General features: G+C 42.3%; 1 protein-coding gene across 1 annotated transcript in view; it reads left to right on the top strand.

Moving 5' to 3' along the window:
* The window catches only part of crhr2 (corticotropin releasing hormone receptor 2), a 184,177-nt gene that overhangs the window by 19,801 nt on the left and 151,802 nt on the right, over nt 1-12,574 (top strand). Inside the window, exon 2 of the mRNA XM_008112212.3 lies at nt 11,010-11,103. Within this exon, the coding sequence (XP_008110419.1) occupies nt 11,010-11,103 (94 nt within the window). The remainder of the gene's footprint in view (nt 1-11,009; nt 11,104-12,574) is intronic.

Below are 12,574 nucleotides of genomic sequence, written 5' to 3'. Positions count from 1 at the left end.
CTTTCCTGATAAAGGACACTCAACCTTTACTATTCTGCTACAGCCTTGTTATATTTGGATTTCTTCAAGTGTTGCAGATGAAATGTGCAGGTAGAAAACACAGCTTAGCTTCCCTGTGTGCAAAAGCCAATGGATAGCATCTTGTTCGGTAGTTACAGTTTTGCAATCCTGACTTATTAGATAATTTGATAGACATGGGTAAACTTTAGCCCTCGAAGTGTTTTGGACTTCAACTCCCACAATTCCTAACAGCCGGTAGGCTGTTAGGAATTGTGGGAGTTGAAGTCCAAAACACTTTGAGGGCCAAAGTTTGCCCATGCCTCGTCTACAGAATGGTTGCTTCGCAACCAACACTTCAGGGCATTCAAATACCAGGAGAAAAATCCTCGCTGTGCTATTCTTTTGCAGTGAAAAAGAGCAATTAAAAATATGATTTCTGTCCCTAGATGAGTGTGAAATAGGTTTAGAAAGAGACAGGTGTGACAGTGGTGTTAATCCTTCAAAGGGCTAGTTTTAGCATTAATATTCTCGCATCTGCGAGCTCGAATCCAGGTTTGCCAGGCTGTTGGGCTGTCAATTGTCTCTTGAATCAGCAAGCTCTCTGCTCTCCCGTCAATAAGGACAGTTCTGTTGAAGGCAGAATCATTTCCAGGGGGAAAAGGGTGGATTTTTTTTTTGGAAAAATCTCAGTGCTGAATCTGTCTTGGGTTTTCACTGTGAAGCAACTCTGTGTCATTCTCTCAAAACAAAGCTTTCATGATTTTTATATGCGAGGGAGATGGCAGGAATCCAACCCAGAGTTGAGTTAAACCCAAGTAACATACTTAGTGTATTCAGAGGAAAGAAGTTCTTGCTCTGTGGAGGAACCAAAGTTGACCCCTTCTATCAACCATAACATTTTTACAAGTTTTTTAATTACCAAACTACAACTCCCAAGATTCCATAGCTTTGAGGCATGGCAGTCAAAGTAGTGTCAAACTTCATTCATCATTCTACAGTGTAGATGCACCCTTGTGTAGTAAGACCTTTAGGAAATAATGCACACAAACTGAGATGAAGGAGTACTTGAGGCATTCATTTGTTCAGATTACTGATGGTCAATATCCAGACCTGTACTTCTCAGATCTAGTAATCTGACAGATTTAGTAGTTCCCAGAATGGTGCAATGTGGCACATGGCAAGTTTAACAGGCATTTATCCAAACTTTTGTGGGAATAAAAGGTTAATCTACACTGTAGAATTAATGCAGTTTGGCACCACTTTAACTGCCATGAGATGAGACTTGATATTGAGAAGCTGAAACATGTCCAAAGGAAAATGAGCCAAATGAAAAACCATGAATCTTTATGAGGAATGGCTTGGGATGCCAAGTATGTTAAGCTTGGAAAAGAGAGGGTTAAGAGGTGACGTGGTAATGGTATTTAAATTTTTGAAAGGAGGTCACCTTGAGGCTGGATCCAGCTTGTTTTCTGCTTCTCTGAAGAGAAAAACATGGAGCAATGAGTTGTCAAAAGCTTTCATGGCTGGAATCACAGGGTTGTTGTGTGCTTTCCGGGCTGTATGGCCATGTTCCAGAAGTATTCTCTCCTGACATTTCACCCACATCTATGGCAGCCGCATCCTCAGAGTTTGTGAGGTATACGACCCTAACAACCTCTGAGGATGCCTGTCATAGATGTGTGCGAAACGTCAGGAGAGACTACTTCTGGAACATGGCCATACAGCCCAGAAAACACACAACAACCCCATGGAGCAATGAATTCATATTGTAGCAACAGAGGTTCCACCTAAAGATTAGGAAGAACTTCCAGATGGTAAGAATTGTCCAACAGTGAAATATGCAGAGGCTGGAAGACCATCTTTTGGGAGGGCTCGGATTTTGTATTTTTTGTCATGCAGTGACAATGGTTATGGGCCCAGCACACTTCGGCTGCGCGAAAGAGGCATCCTGTGTGATTGATGGTCTGCCAAAAGGGATCAACATCAAAAGATCTGCTGTGATTACTGCCGCTGTAGTAAATGTGTTGAACAGCGCATTGCAGAGTCACCGGAGAAGCAATATGCACGTTGGACAGCTGATTGCTTGACTTTTTTTGTAGCAGAATGGGGTTGGACTGGGTGGCCATTTGGCTGCCTTCTAATTCTAGGCTTCTGTGATTCTATACCTTCATTCATCCCTCTGTATATACTTTGAAATGTCATTGAAGAAGATGACATAGCTAGCATCTTGGTTGGTTTTGGCCATATGCCATTACCAAATCATACATATTGCGATGCATCAAACTCCGCCAACTCATCAGGCAGCATGTGCATATATTTTTTTGCTCCCTTTTTAATCCTTTCTGAATTACATCAACATTTGTTTCATAGGAGGGAATGTTTCATTCTTCTTTCCGCCTTTGTCGCTGTCAGGTGTGATGGATCGTATTTTGGTGTGTAGGTGAGCACGTACATAGCGAGCTTGGTAATGATCAGTTTTAAATGTGACACTGGGTGGCGTGTTGTATTGTTCTCAAGCCTCCATTAATGGAGGGTTTCCGGTGGGCCATAATTCAGAAACGTACGGGAGGTACAGAATTAGTCAGTTCCTTCTTCCATCGACTGGCTGATTCATGCAAAAGTTAATATTTTGTTGCCTGGAGGCCATGCGTAGCAGGTTTCCAACTTGTGCCAAGAGCAGCCAATTTGAAAGTTATTTTAAAGTAACTATGGTATAGTGCAGGTGCCAACTAGGGATGGAAATTTTCCTAATCTCATGCTATAGTGTGTCTTTTTTTTTAACTTGTCAGAAGTGACTTGAGAACATACTGCAAGTCGCTTCTGATGTAAAAGAATTGGCCATCTGCATAGACGTTGCCCAGGGAACACCCGGATGTGTTATCATCCTTCTGGGAGGCTTCTCTTATGTCCCCGCAGGCTAGGGCTGACAGACGAAAGCTCACCCCATCTTGCGGATTCAAATCGGCAACCTTCAGCTCATCAACTAAACCTTTCAGTCAGCAGTCCAGCCGGCACAAGGGTTTAACCCATTGCGCCACTGTGGCTCCTACCTTGCTGTGTAAGATTATGAGAATCTATGTTCATTTTGGATGATTTTTCACATTTCAGGACATTTCTTTTAATAGGGTTTCACATTTAATAGGGTATCTTGTCTCCACAATAATGACAGGAACATATCCTCAGTGGATATCAGGTTCATCCCATGTTATACAATGCACATTTTCCGTTCATTCTTATAGTTCTCCAATACTCCTGATTAAAAGAGAGACATGAAATAAATTGGTTTTGCAACTACACTGTAGAATGAGTACAGCTTAACATCACCTTAATTGCCATGGCTCAATGCTATGTAATCATGGAAGATGTACTTTTACAAGGTCTTTAGCCTTCTCTGCCATTTAGTGCTGGGGCCTCACCAAACTACAGTTCCCAGGATTCCATCGCATTGAGCCACGGCTGGTAAAGTGGTGCCAAATTATATCAATTCTGCAGTGTGGATTCATTCCAAATTGATCTGCACATTGACTTAATGGACCTCCTCTAATTGGGACTAGCTATCTGGGTTGCAACCATCCAGTTTTACATTCAAGAAGGCATATCTACATCTTGGTGCCTTTCCATTTGCCACTTGATTCCTTAGGATTACAACATAGACATTGGGCACCGTGCATTGTACAATGAGACAGTTGGAAAGCATATTGGCAGAGCCACAACCTGGCACAACCAGTTACACTCTGCTGGCATTCAAGAGATGTGGCACAACATCACCAGAGTGCATTATTGCATGAGTGTACGTTTGCACTATGTAAGCATGATATAGGATATTGACTATCAAGCATCAGTAGGTTGCTATTACTATCACTTTTTTTATGGAGCCACGGTGCCACAATGAGTTAAACCCTTGTGCCAGCTGGACTGCTGACCTGAAGGTTGGGTTGCTGACTTGAAAGTTGTCAGTTCGAATCTGAAGGTGGGGTGAGCTCCCGTCTGACAGCTCTAGCTTGCTGGGACATGAGAGAAGCCTCTCAGCAGGATGGTAACACATCCGGGCATCCCTTGGGCAATGTCTCTGTATACAGCCAATTCTCTCACACCAGAAGCAACTTGGAGTACTTTCTCAATGATAAAAAATTATTGCATGAGTGTAAGTTTGCACTATGTAGGCATGATATAGGATATTGATCATCAAGCATCAGTAAGTTGCCATTACTATCACCAATTGAGACCACATAATATGGCATTGCTTGCAAAGGGGCACTATTTTTGTTGGCTTTTTCAAAAGTGCTCCTATCCATGTTTAAGTTGCCCTTCTCTTTCTAGAAATAGACAAATTCTGCAACTCAAGTGCTAGCTTTGAAGTGTTTGGATTTCTCATTCAATCCATTTGGAAAACCAATTCATTTGTACAATTGTGAGAGCTGGGCAATGATCAAACTTGACAGGGAGAAAATGTATTCATTTGAAAATCCTGACCTACTGTAGTCAATCCTGTTAATAGGATTTAGGGCTACCTCCCCATGGTGTGGTTTCGAATGCCAAAAGAAAGAAATTGCCCCAAATTTTTGGACAGTGGAGAGTAGACATTCATTCTGGTGAGAGAGGGCATGCAGCATTCATTGTGGTAGAGAAATTGCTGTGAGTTTGGGTTTTAAACCAGAGATTTCCAAAGCCCAGTTATGGGAAGAAAGATGAATTGGCCATATCTTTCCATGGCCTTGTTTGCCTTGTTTCTTCTCCTGAAGCAGGGAAGCTTTTAATCATCCTTTCACTTTTATCAGGGTTCCTGCCAAAGGATTGCGGCTTCAGAGATAAATAGCTGCTGTTCTTATCAAAAGAACAGAAGGCTGCAACAATATTGGGAAAGTCGGATCCTTTTGAGAAACCTCCCTGCCCTTACATCTCTATTCAATGGCCCTGGAATGGATGGATAGATGGATAGACAGATAGATGGATAATAGTGGTTACGGTTACCAGAGCTCCCCAAAACTGCTTATCTAATCACACTGCTATGGCTATCAGAGCTCCCCAAAACTGCCTTTGAGATACCATTGCTTTGGAATGGGAATGTCTCTGTTAAATGGACCTGGGATGGATGAATGAACAAATAGATAGAGAGATGGTTATTATATGATTGCCACATCCTCAAAAGTACCGCTTCAACCCTATTGCTTTGGAATGGAAAAGTCCAAGCACTTATATATTTCATTGTGCCCAGACACAAATCAAGGAATATGAAAGGCACTGCAGACTAATCCAACCAGAGAAGTCAGCCATAGCAGAGCACTTGATGAACCAACCTGGACACAGCATATGATTTGAGAACACAGAAAAGCTGAACTACTCTCACAACCATCATGTCAGATTACACAGAGAAGCCATTGAAATCTACAAGCATGTGGACAATTTCAACAGAAAGGGAGAAACCATGAAAATGAACAAAACTTGGCTACCATTATTAAAAACCTCTAACGTCAGGACAGTAAATAAAGAACAACACTCTGGAAACAGACGGATTCCCAACAAGAAACAATCAGGGACAGCTAACACCTCCCAACAAAGGATTCCCCCAGGCAGAAAACAGCCAGGCTTTGAAGCTGCAAGGCTATTCAATACTAATCAAGCTGGCCAATTGCAACATTTACACTTGCCTCAAGCAGACAAGAGTTCTTTCTCTCACCCTGAACACTCCACAGATATACAGTAGAGTCTCGCTTATCCAACATAAACGGGCCAGCAGAATGTTGGTTAAGTGAAAATGTTGCATAATAAGGAGGGATTGAGGAAAAGCCTTTTAAACATCAAATTACATTATGATTTTACAAATTAAGCACCAAAATATGTTTTATAACAAATCAACAAAAAAGCAGTTCAATACACAGTAACGTTATGTAGTAATTACTGTATTTACGAATTTAGCACCAAAATATCACAATATATTGAAAACATTGACTACAAAAACATTGACTACTACTACTGCGTTGGATAATACAGAACGTTGGATAAGTGGAGGTTGGATAAGTGAGTCTCTACTGTATAAATCTCACTTGACTCTGTTTCCAACAGCCCTCACAACCTCTGAGGATGCCTGCCATAGATGTGGGCGAAACGTCAGGAGGGAATGCTTCTGCAACATGGTCATACAGGACAGAAAACTCACAGCAACCCACTGTTTCTGGCCATGAAAGCCTTGATAACACATTTCATTGTGGTTTCTACTACCCAGCTTTTTCAAGGTTCAGTAAACACTTTTCTTGGTAATGTATAACAATACTTGTTGAATAATAAAACTCCCATAATCACCAGTTTCGGGAGATTCTGGAAACAGTATTCCGGAAAAACACTCCACCACCTTTCCCACACTCGCCAATGTTTCAAGGATGAAATCCCGCATGCATGCAGCCACATCTAGATGGATGTGAGGTCAAGGATAGCAAGAATGATAAGGAAGAGAAGACAGGTTAGACAAGGTGCAGCAGTTTGCCTGAGCCAGCTGGGAAGGGCATGATTTAGTACTATCTTCTCTTCTCCCTCTTACTGAGTTAATAGAGCACAAACCACACTCTATTAAGCTTGAAATGTGAATAAATCAGATGGCTCCGTCTCCTGCAGCATATGTCTTGTGCTGCCGAAGTTTTTTGGAAGGGAAAAATGCGAAATATCAGACTCCAACCCATAAAATGTGCGTATCATTGCAAAGGTCTCACTTAACATCTGTTTTACATACACAAACATGCAAGTGGTTAGCAATGTGGAGAAATTCCAGTTGTATATGTATCTATTTTAAAGTTACCGAGTAAATTTTGTATGCTAATGCTTTGATTTTTTTTAAGGCTCAAAGCAGCTCACATTAAAAAACAAACACAAGAATAATGCTACAATGTGTCTCATAAACACTAAACATATGGCACTAAAACCTGATCTAAACCAAATGCAAGGTATTTTTACACCTTAAAAAGCAAGAGGATATCAATGCAAACAGTCCAAGTGTATCAATAAAAATAGCTTCTAACCTACTTGCAGAATACCAAGAAGTTAACCTGTTATTGGAATAATTAAAAATACTCTTTTCTGTCTCTGAACTTCCATAGGTTTGGAGCAATAAAGGAAAGAGGTGTTGTGCCCATGGTCTCTTTGCGGGCTTCCTGGAAACCTGCAAGTAGCCAAATGGTCAAGATGGCACATGAGGCCAAAGATGGCAAGGGTTATAAGGAAGGGAAGAAAAACTAGAAGAAGTATAGCAGTTTGCTTTTGCCTGAACCAACTGGCATGGGCATGATTCATCTCTGCTCTCGTCTCACTTTTGTTGAGTTAGCAGAGCACCAACCACACTCTACACTCGGTGGTTGGCCACTGTAGGAAAAAGAGATCCTGGAGTGACATGTTTTTGGACTTCTGAACAGGAGTATTCTTACAGAATCACAGAATTAGTAAGGAACCTGGGGGCCATCTAGTCCAAGTTCTTGTAGGATACAACTTGAACATTCCTGACAGGATGTTCAAGAACTATAGAACTATAGGTAAAAAGGTAAAGGTTTTCCCCTGACGTTAAGTCCAGTCGTGACCGACTGGGGGTTGGTGCTCATCTCCATTTCTAAGCCAAAGAGCCGGCATTGTCCGTAGACACCTCCAAGGTCATGTGGCTGGCATGACTGCACCGAGCGCCGTTACCTTCCCACCTATTGATCTACTCACATTAGCATGTTTTCGAACTGCTAGGTTGGCAGGAGCTGGGGCTAACAGCAGGCGCTCATTCCGCTCCCAGGATTTGAACCTGGGACCTTTCGGTCTGCAGGTTCAGCAGCTCAGAGCTTTAACACTGTGCCATAGGGAGAAGTACAAATACATCCAGTCAAACACTCTCTGAGGGAGAGAAGAGCTGCCAGACACTACTCCATCACATTGTAGTCTAGTGCAGTGATTCTCAACCTGTGGGTCCCCAGATATTTAGTCTTCAACTCCCAGAAATCCTAACAGCTGCTAAACTGGCTAGGATTTCTGAGAGTTGTAGGCCAAAACACCTGCGGACCCACAGATTGAGAACTACTGTTCTAGTGGCTGGTGAGAAGTCCTTCCTTCATATTCCTTCACGAGTGGAGTTCCGCAGGGCTCCGTCCTGGGCCCGGTTCTGTTCAACATCTTTATTAATGACTTAGATCAGGGGTCCCCAAACTAAGGCCCGGGGGCCGGATGTGGCCCTCCAAGGTCATTTACCTGGCCCCCGCGCTCATTTATAATATATTTTAAATCAGTTTTAATAATATAATATATTATATATACATATGATATTGATAATATTATCATGTTATACAATGTAATACTAATAATAATACCATATAATAATATTAATAATAATACCATATAATAATATTAATTACATGTTATATATTACATATAATATTACAGTATAGTGGTATAGTTCAATATAGTAATATATAATGCTAATATTTTGCTATTCTAATAATATAATATATTATATGTACATACAGCTGCTCTGAGTCCCCTTCGGGGTGAGAAGGGTGGGATATAAATGTAGTAAATAAATGTAGTAAATGAATAAATAAATAATTTTGGACTTAGGCTCGCCCAAAGTCTGACATGACTTGAAGGCACACAACAACAACAATCCTAATTAAGGGTTGTTGTATGTCTTTCGGGCTGTGTGGCCATGTTCCAGAAGCATTCTCTCCTGACGTTTCGCCCACATCTATGGCAGGCATCCTCAGAGGTTGTGAGGTATCAACCTCTGAGGATGCCTGCCATAGATGTGGGCGAAACGTCAGGAGAGAATGCTTCTGGAACATGGCCACACAGCCCGAAAGACATACAACAAGCCTGTGATCCTGGCCATGAAAGGCTTTGACAACACAAATCCTAATTAACTTGACTATCTCACTGGCCAGTAGCAGGCCCACACTTCCCATTGAAATCCTGATAGGTTTATGTTGGTTAAAATTGTTTTCACTTTTAAATATTGTATTCTTTCGTTCTACAATAAGACATGTGCAATATGCATAGGAATTTGTTTGTATTTTTTTTTCAAATGATAATTCGGCCCCCCAACAGTCTGAAGGATTGTGGACCGGCCCCCTACTTAAAAAGTTTGAGGACCCCTGACTTAGATGAAGGGTTAGAAGGCACGATCATCAAGTTTGCAGACGACACCAAACTGGGAGGGTTAGCCAACACTCCAGAAGACAGGAGCAGAATTCAAAACGATCTTGACAGACTAGAGAGATGGGCCGAAACTAACAAAATGAAGTTCAACAGGGACAAATGCAAGATAGTTCACTTCGGCAGAAAAAATGGAATGCAAAGATACAGAATGGGGGACACCTGGCTTGACAGCAGTACATGTGAAAAAGACCTTGGGGTCCTTGTGGACAAGTTAAACATGAGCCAGCAATGTGATGCGGCTGCTAAAAAAGCCAATGGGATTCTGGCCTGCATAGGGGAATAGCGTCTAGATCCAGGGAAGTTATGCTCCCCTCTATTCTGCCTTGGTCAGACCACACCTGGAATACTGCGTCCAATTCTGGCCACCACAGTTGAAGGGAGATGTTGACAAGCTGGAAAGCGTCCAGAGGAGGGCGACTAAAATGATTAAGGGTCTGGAGAACAAGCCCTATGAGGAGCGGCTTAAAGAGCTGGGCATGTTTAGCCTGCAGAAGAGAAGGCTGAGAGGAGACATGATAGCCATGTACAAATACGTGAAGGGAAGTCATAGGGAGGAGGGAGCAAGCTTGTTTTCTGCTGCCCTGCAGACTAGGACACGGAACAATGGCTTCAAACTACAGGAAAGGAGATTCCACCTGAACATCAGGAAGAACTTCCTCACTGTGAGAAGGGCTGTTCGACAGTGGAACTCTCTCCCCCGGGCTGTGGTGGAGGCTCCTTCCTTGGAGGCTTTTAAGCAGAGGCTGGATGGCCATCTGTCGGGGGTGCTTTGAATGCGATTTCCTGCTTCTTAGCAGGGGGTTGGACTGGATAGCCCATGAGGTCTCTTCCAACTCTACTATTCTATGATTCTATGATTCTATGATTCCAACTTCCATTGCTCTGGCCTCTAAGGGAGAGAAGAGCAGCCAAGGACAGCACCATCATGCCTTATCTTCATGACTGGTTGAGAGTGCCACACTCCATGTTCCCATTGCTACTGGTCTTATCTCTGAAGAAGAGAAGAGCAGCCATTTATATTCATTATGCCTTGCCCTTGCAGTTGGTGTGAAGCCACCCTTCCAAGATCCAAATGCCAGGGAGAGAAGAGCAGCCCCATCATGACTTGACCCAGTGGTTGGTGAAAGGCACTCTCTCCATAATCCAAATGCCATCACTTTAGCCTTCGAGGGAGAGAAGAGCAGCCGAGCACAGTTCCATCATGACTTGGCCCTGAGGCTAGTGAAAGACCTTCTCTCCATGGTCCAAATGCCATTGCTTTAGCCTTCAAGGGAGAGAAGAGCAGCCAAGCACAGCTCCATCGTGTCTTGGTCCAATAGCTGGTGAAAGACCTTCTCTCCATGATCCAGATGCCATTGCTCTGGCCTATGAGGGAGAGAAGAGCAGCCAGGCAGAGGTCCACCCTGCTTTGTCCTAGCTACTGGTGGGAGGCCCTCTTTCCACATTCCCACTTCTATTGCTCTGGCTTCTGAAGGAGAGAAGAGCAGCCATTTATGTCTCCATCATGCCTTGCCCCAGCAGTTGGTGAGAGGCCACCCTTCCATGATCCAAATGCCATCGCTCTGTTCTCTGAGGGAGAGAAGAGCAGCAAGGTACAGCTCCATCATACCTTAACCCAGCAGTTGGTAACAAAGTTGTATCTTGCTTAAATTGTAAACCTGAGGACAGAGAATTGTCAAATAAGCAATCTGTGAGTTCGTCTGAGAGTTTATTAGCTGGAGGGCAGGGTATAAATATTCCAAACAAATAGAATAAAATCTCATGCTTTTTCTGTCAAGTACTCCATTTTCTGGCTAATACTCTGCTTCTTTTCTTCCTCCCTTCCCTTCACCCAGCTGGCCCTGCCCTGCGATTCCTCCATGAGCCTTCCCTTATCTATTCTGCTGGAGAGATACTGCGAAGCGTTGTCCGCCCATCACAATGTCTCAGGTAATTCTCACATTCAGGATCATGTTTGCATGCAATTATGAACTGGTGGCTGTTTTGGTCCAGGTGGGGAAAAAAACAGGATTGAAAGGTCATTCGACTCCACAGTGTGAGAATAAGAAACGTTTTCACACCTGCTGATTGTTATTACGAGAAAATGCACACCTGGCCTCCCATATTTGCACACTGGTGAGACTTAAGGGTGTTTCTAAATGATGTGTGTGACAAAACAGTGTATATGTTTTTAAATGGTTAAAAGTGAGTGTCATTGAAAAAAGTTATATGTAGAAATACACTGTTGTCAAAGGAAAATCACATCAGTGAAATAATTACAAATTGTGGAATTTCAGTGCTGGGGAAAGCATGACCCAATAGGAAACTAGAATGGGAAGAACATAAAGAGTGAGATTTGGAGAAACTTCATCAGATGTTGACACTTGGTGGAAGAGAGCTTTTCTGGAAATCTTTTGGTTGTGAGACCTTAGTGGGACCCTTATTTTCATTATAAACTGTTTGCCCTCTGCATCCACAAATTGGTTGTCCATCTTGGGATTATTGTTGATTGTAAATTGATCATGAGCCAGCAGCATGATGCTGCAGCAAAGAAGGAAAATGTTATTTTTAGCCTGCATAAATAGTTTTAAACAAAATGTAGTTTGCACAAGTTTCTGAGCCTATAATGGAGAACATACACATATCATCATGAGAATACACCTAATGGAGAACACACACACACACACACCATCTTGTGATGGCATGAAAGTTTCTTAGGTATGCTCCAACCAAAGGTTGGAGAATACCTAAGATGCTATCTTGCCCTGACAAGATGCCCAATCTTGACAAGAATCCCAATAATTCTGAGATTTTTTCACAACCTTATCCAAAATATAGTTCTCTTTGCCTTTGTGTTTGTTGTTGTTGTGCACCTTCAAGTTGTTTCCCACTTCCCATATTTCCTTGAGTTTCATGCACCATCAAATCTAATGTGCACCTCGATTTTCAAAACCCTGAAACCAAAAAAAAAATAAAAATTTAAAAAAATTGCTGCCAAATGTAATGCGCTGTGACAAAAAGCGCACTCTTTGTAATTTAGCCAAAAAAATGTATGCATTAGAGTGGCTGCATACTTATAATTTCTTCTTTAAAACCAACAATGTTAGAGCACCAAAGCTTCCAGCAATGGAAAATAAAACCTTGGGGTGCATGTATGCTGTAGAATGAATCCAGTTGAACTGCCTTGGTTCAATGCTATGGAATCATGGGGGCTGTAGTTTCACAAGGTCTTGATCTTTGGTGCCTCACCAAACTACATATCCCAGGATTGCATAGCATTGAGCCATGGACATTAAATGAGAGATAACATCTCTCAAATAGGAGTTCCAGGTGCATCTCCTTTTGCTTTGGCTCAGCAGTAAGATTACAGTATTATGCAAATCTAATGCACACCCTAATTTTGGCGAGAGAATGTAGCCAA

This window comes from Anolis carolinensis, chromosome 6 (assembly GCF_035594765.1).
Source record: "Anolis carolinensis isolate JA03-04 chromosome 6, rAnoCar3.1.pri, whole genome shotgun sequence".
Lineage (NCBI taxonomy): Eukaryota > Metazoa > Chordata > Lepidosauria > Squamata > Dactyloidae > Anolis > Anolis carolinensis.
The sequence above is the reverse complement of the archived record's forward strand: the minus strand, read 5'-3'. Positions and strand labels throughout refer to the sequence as shown.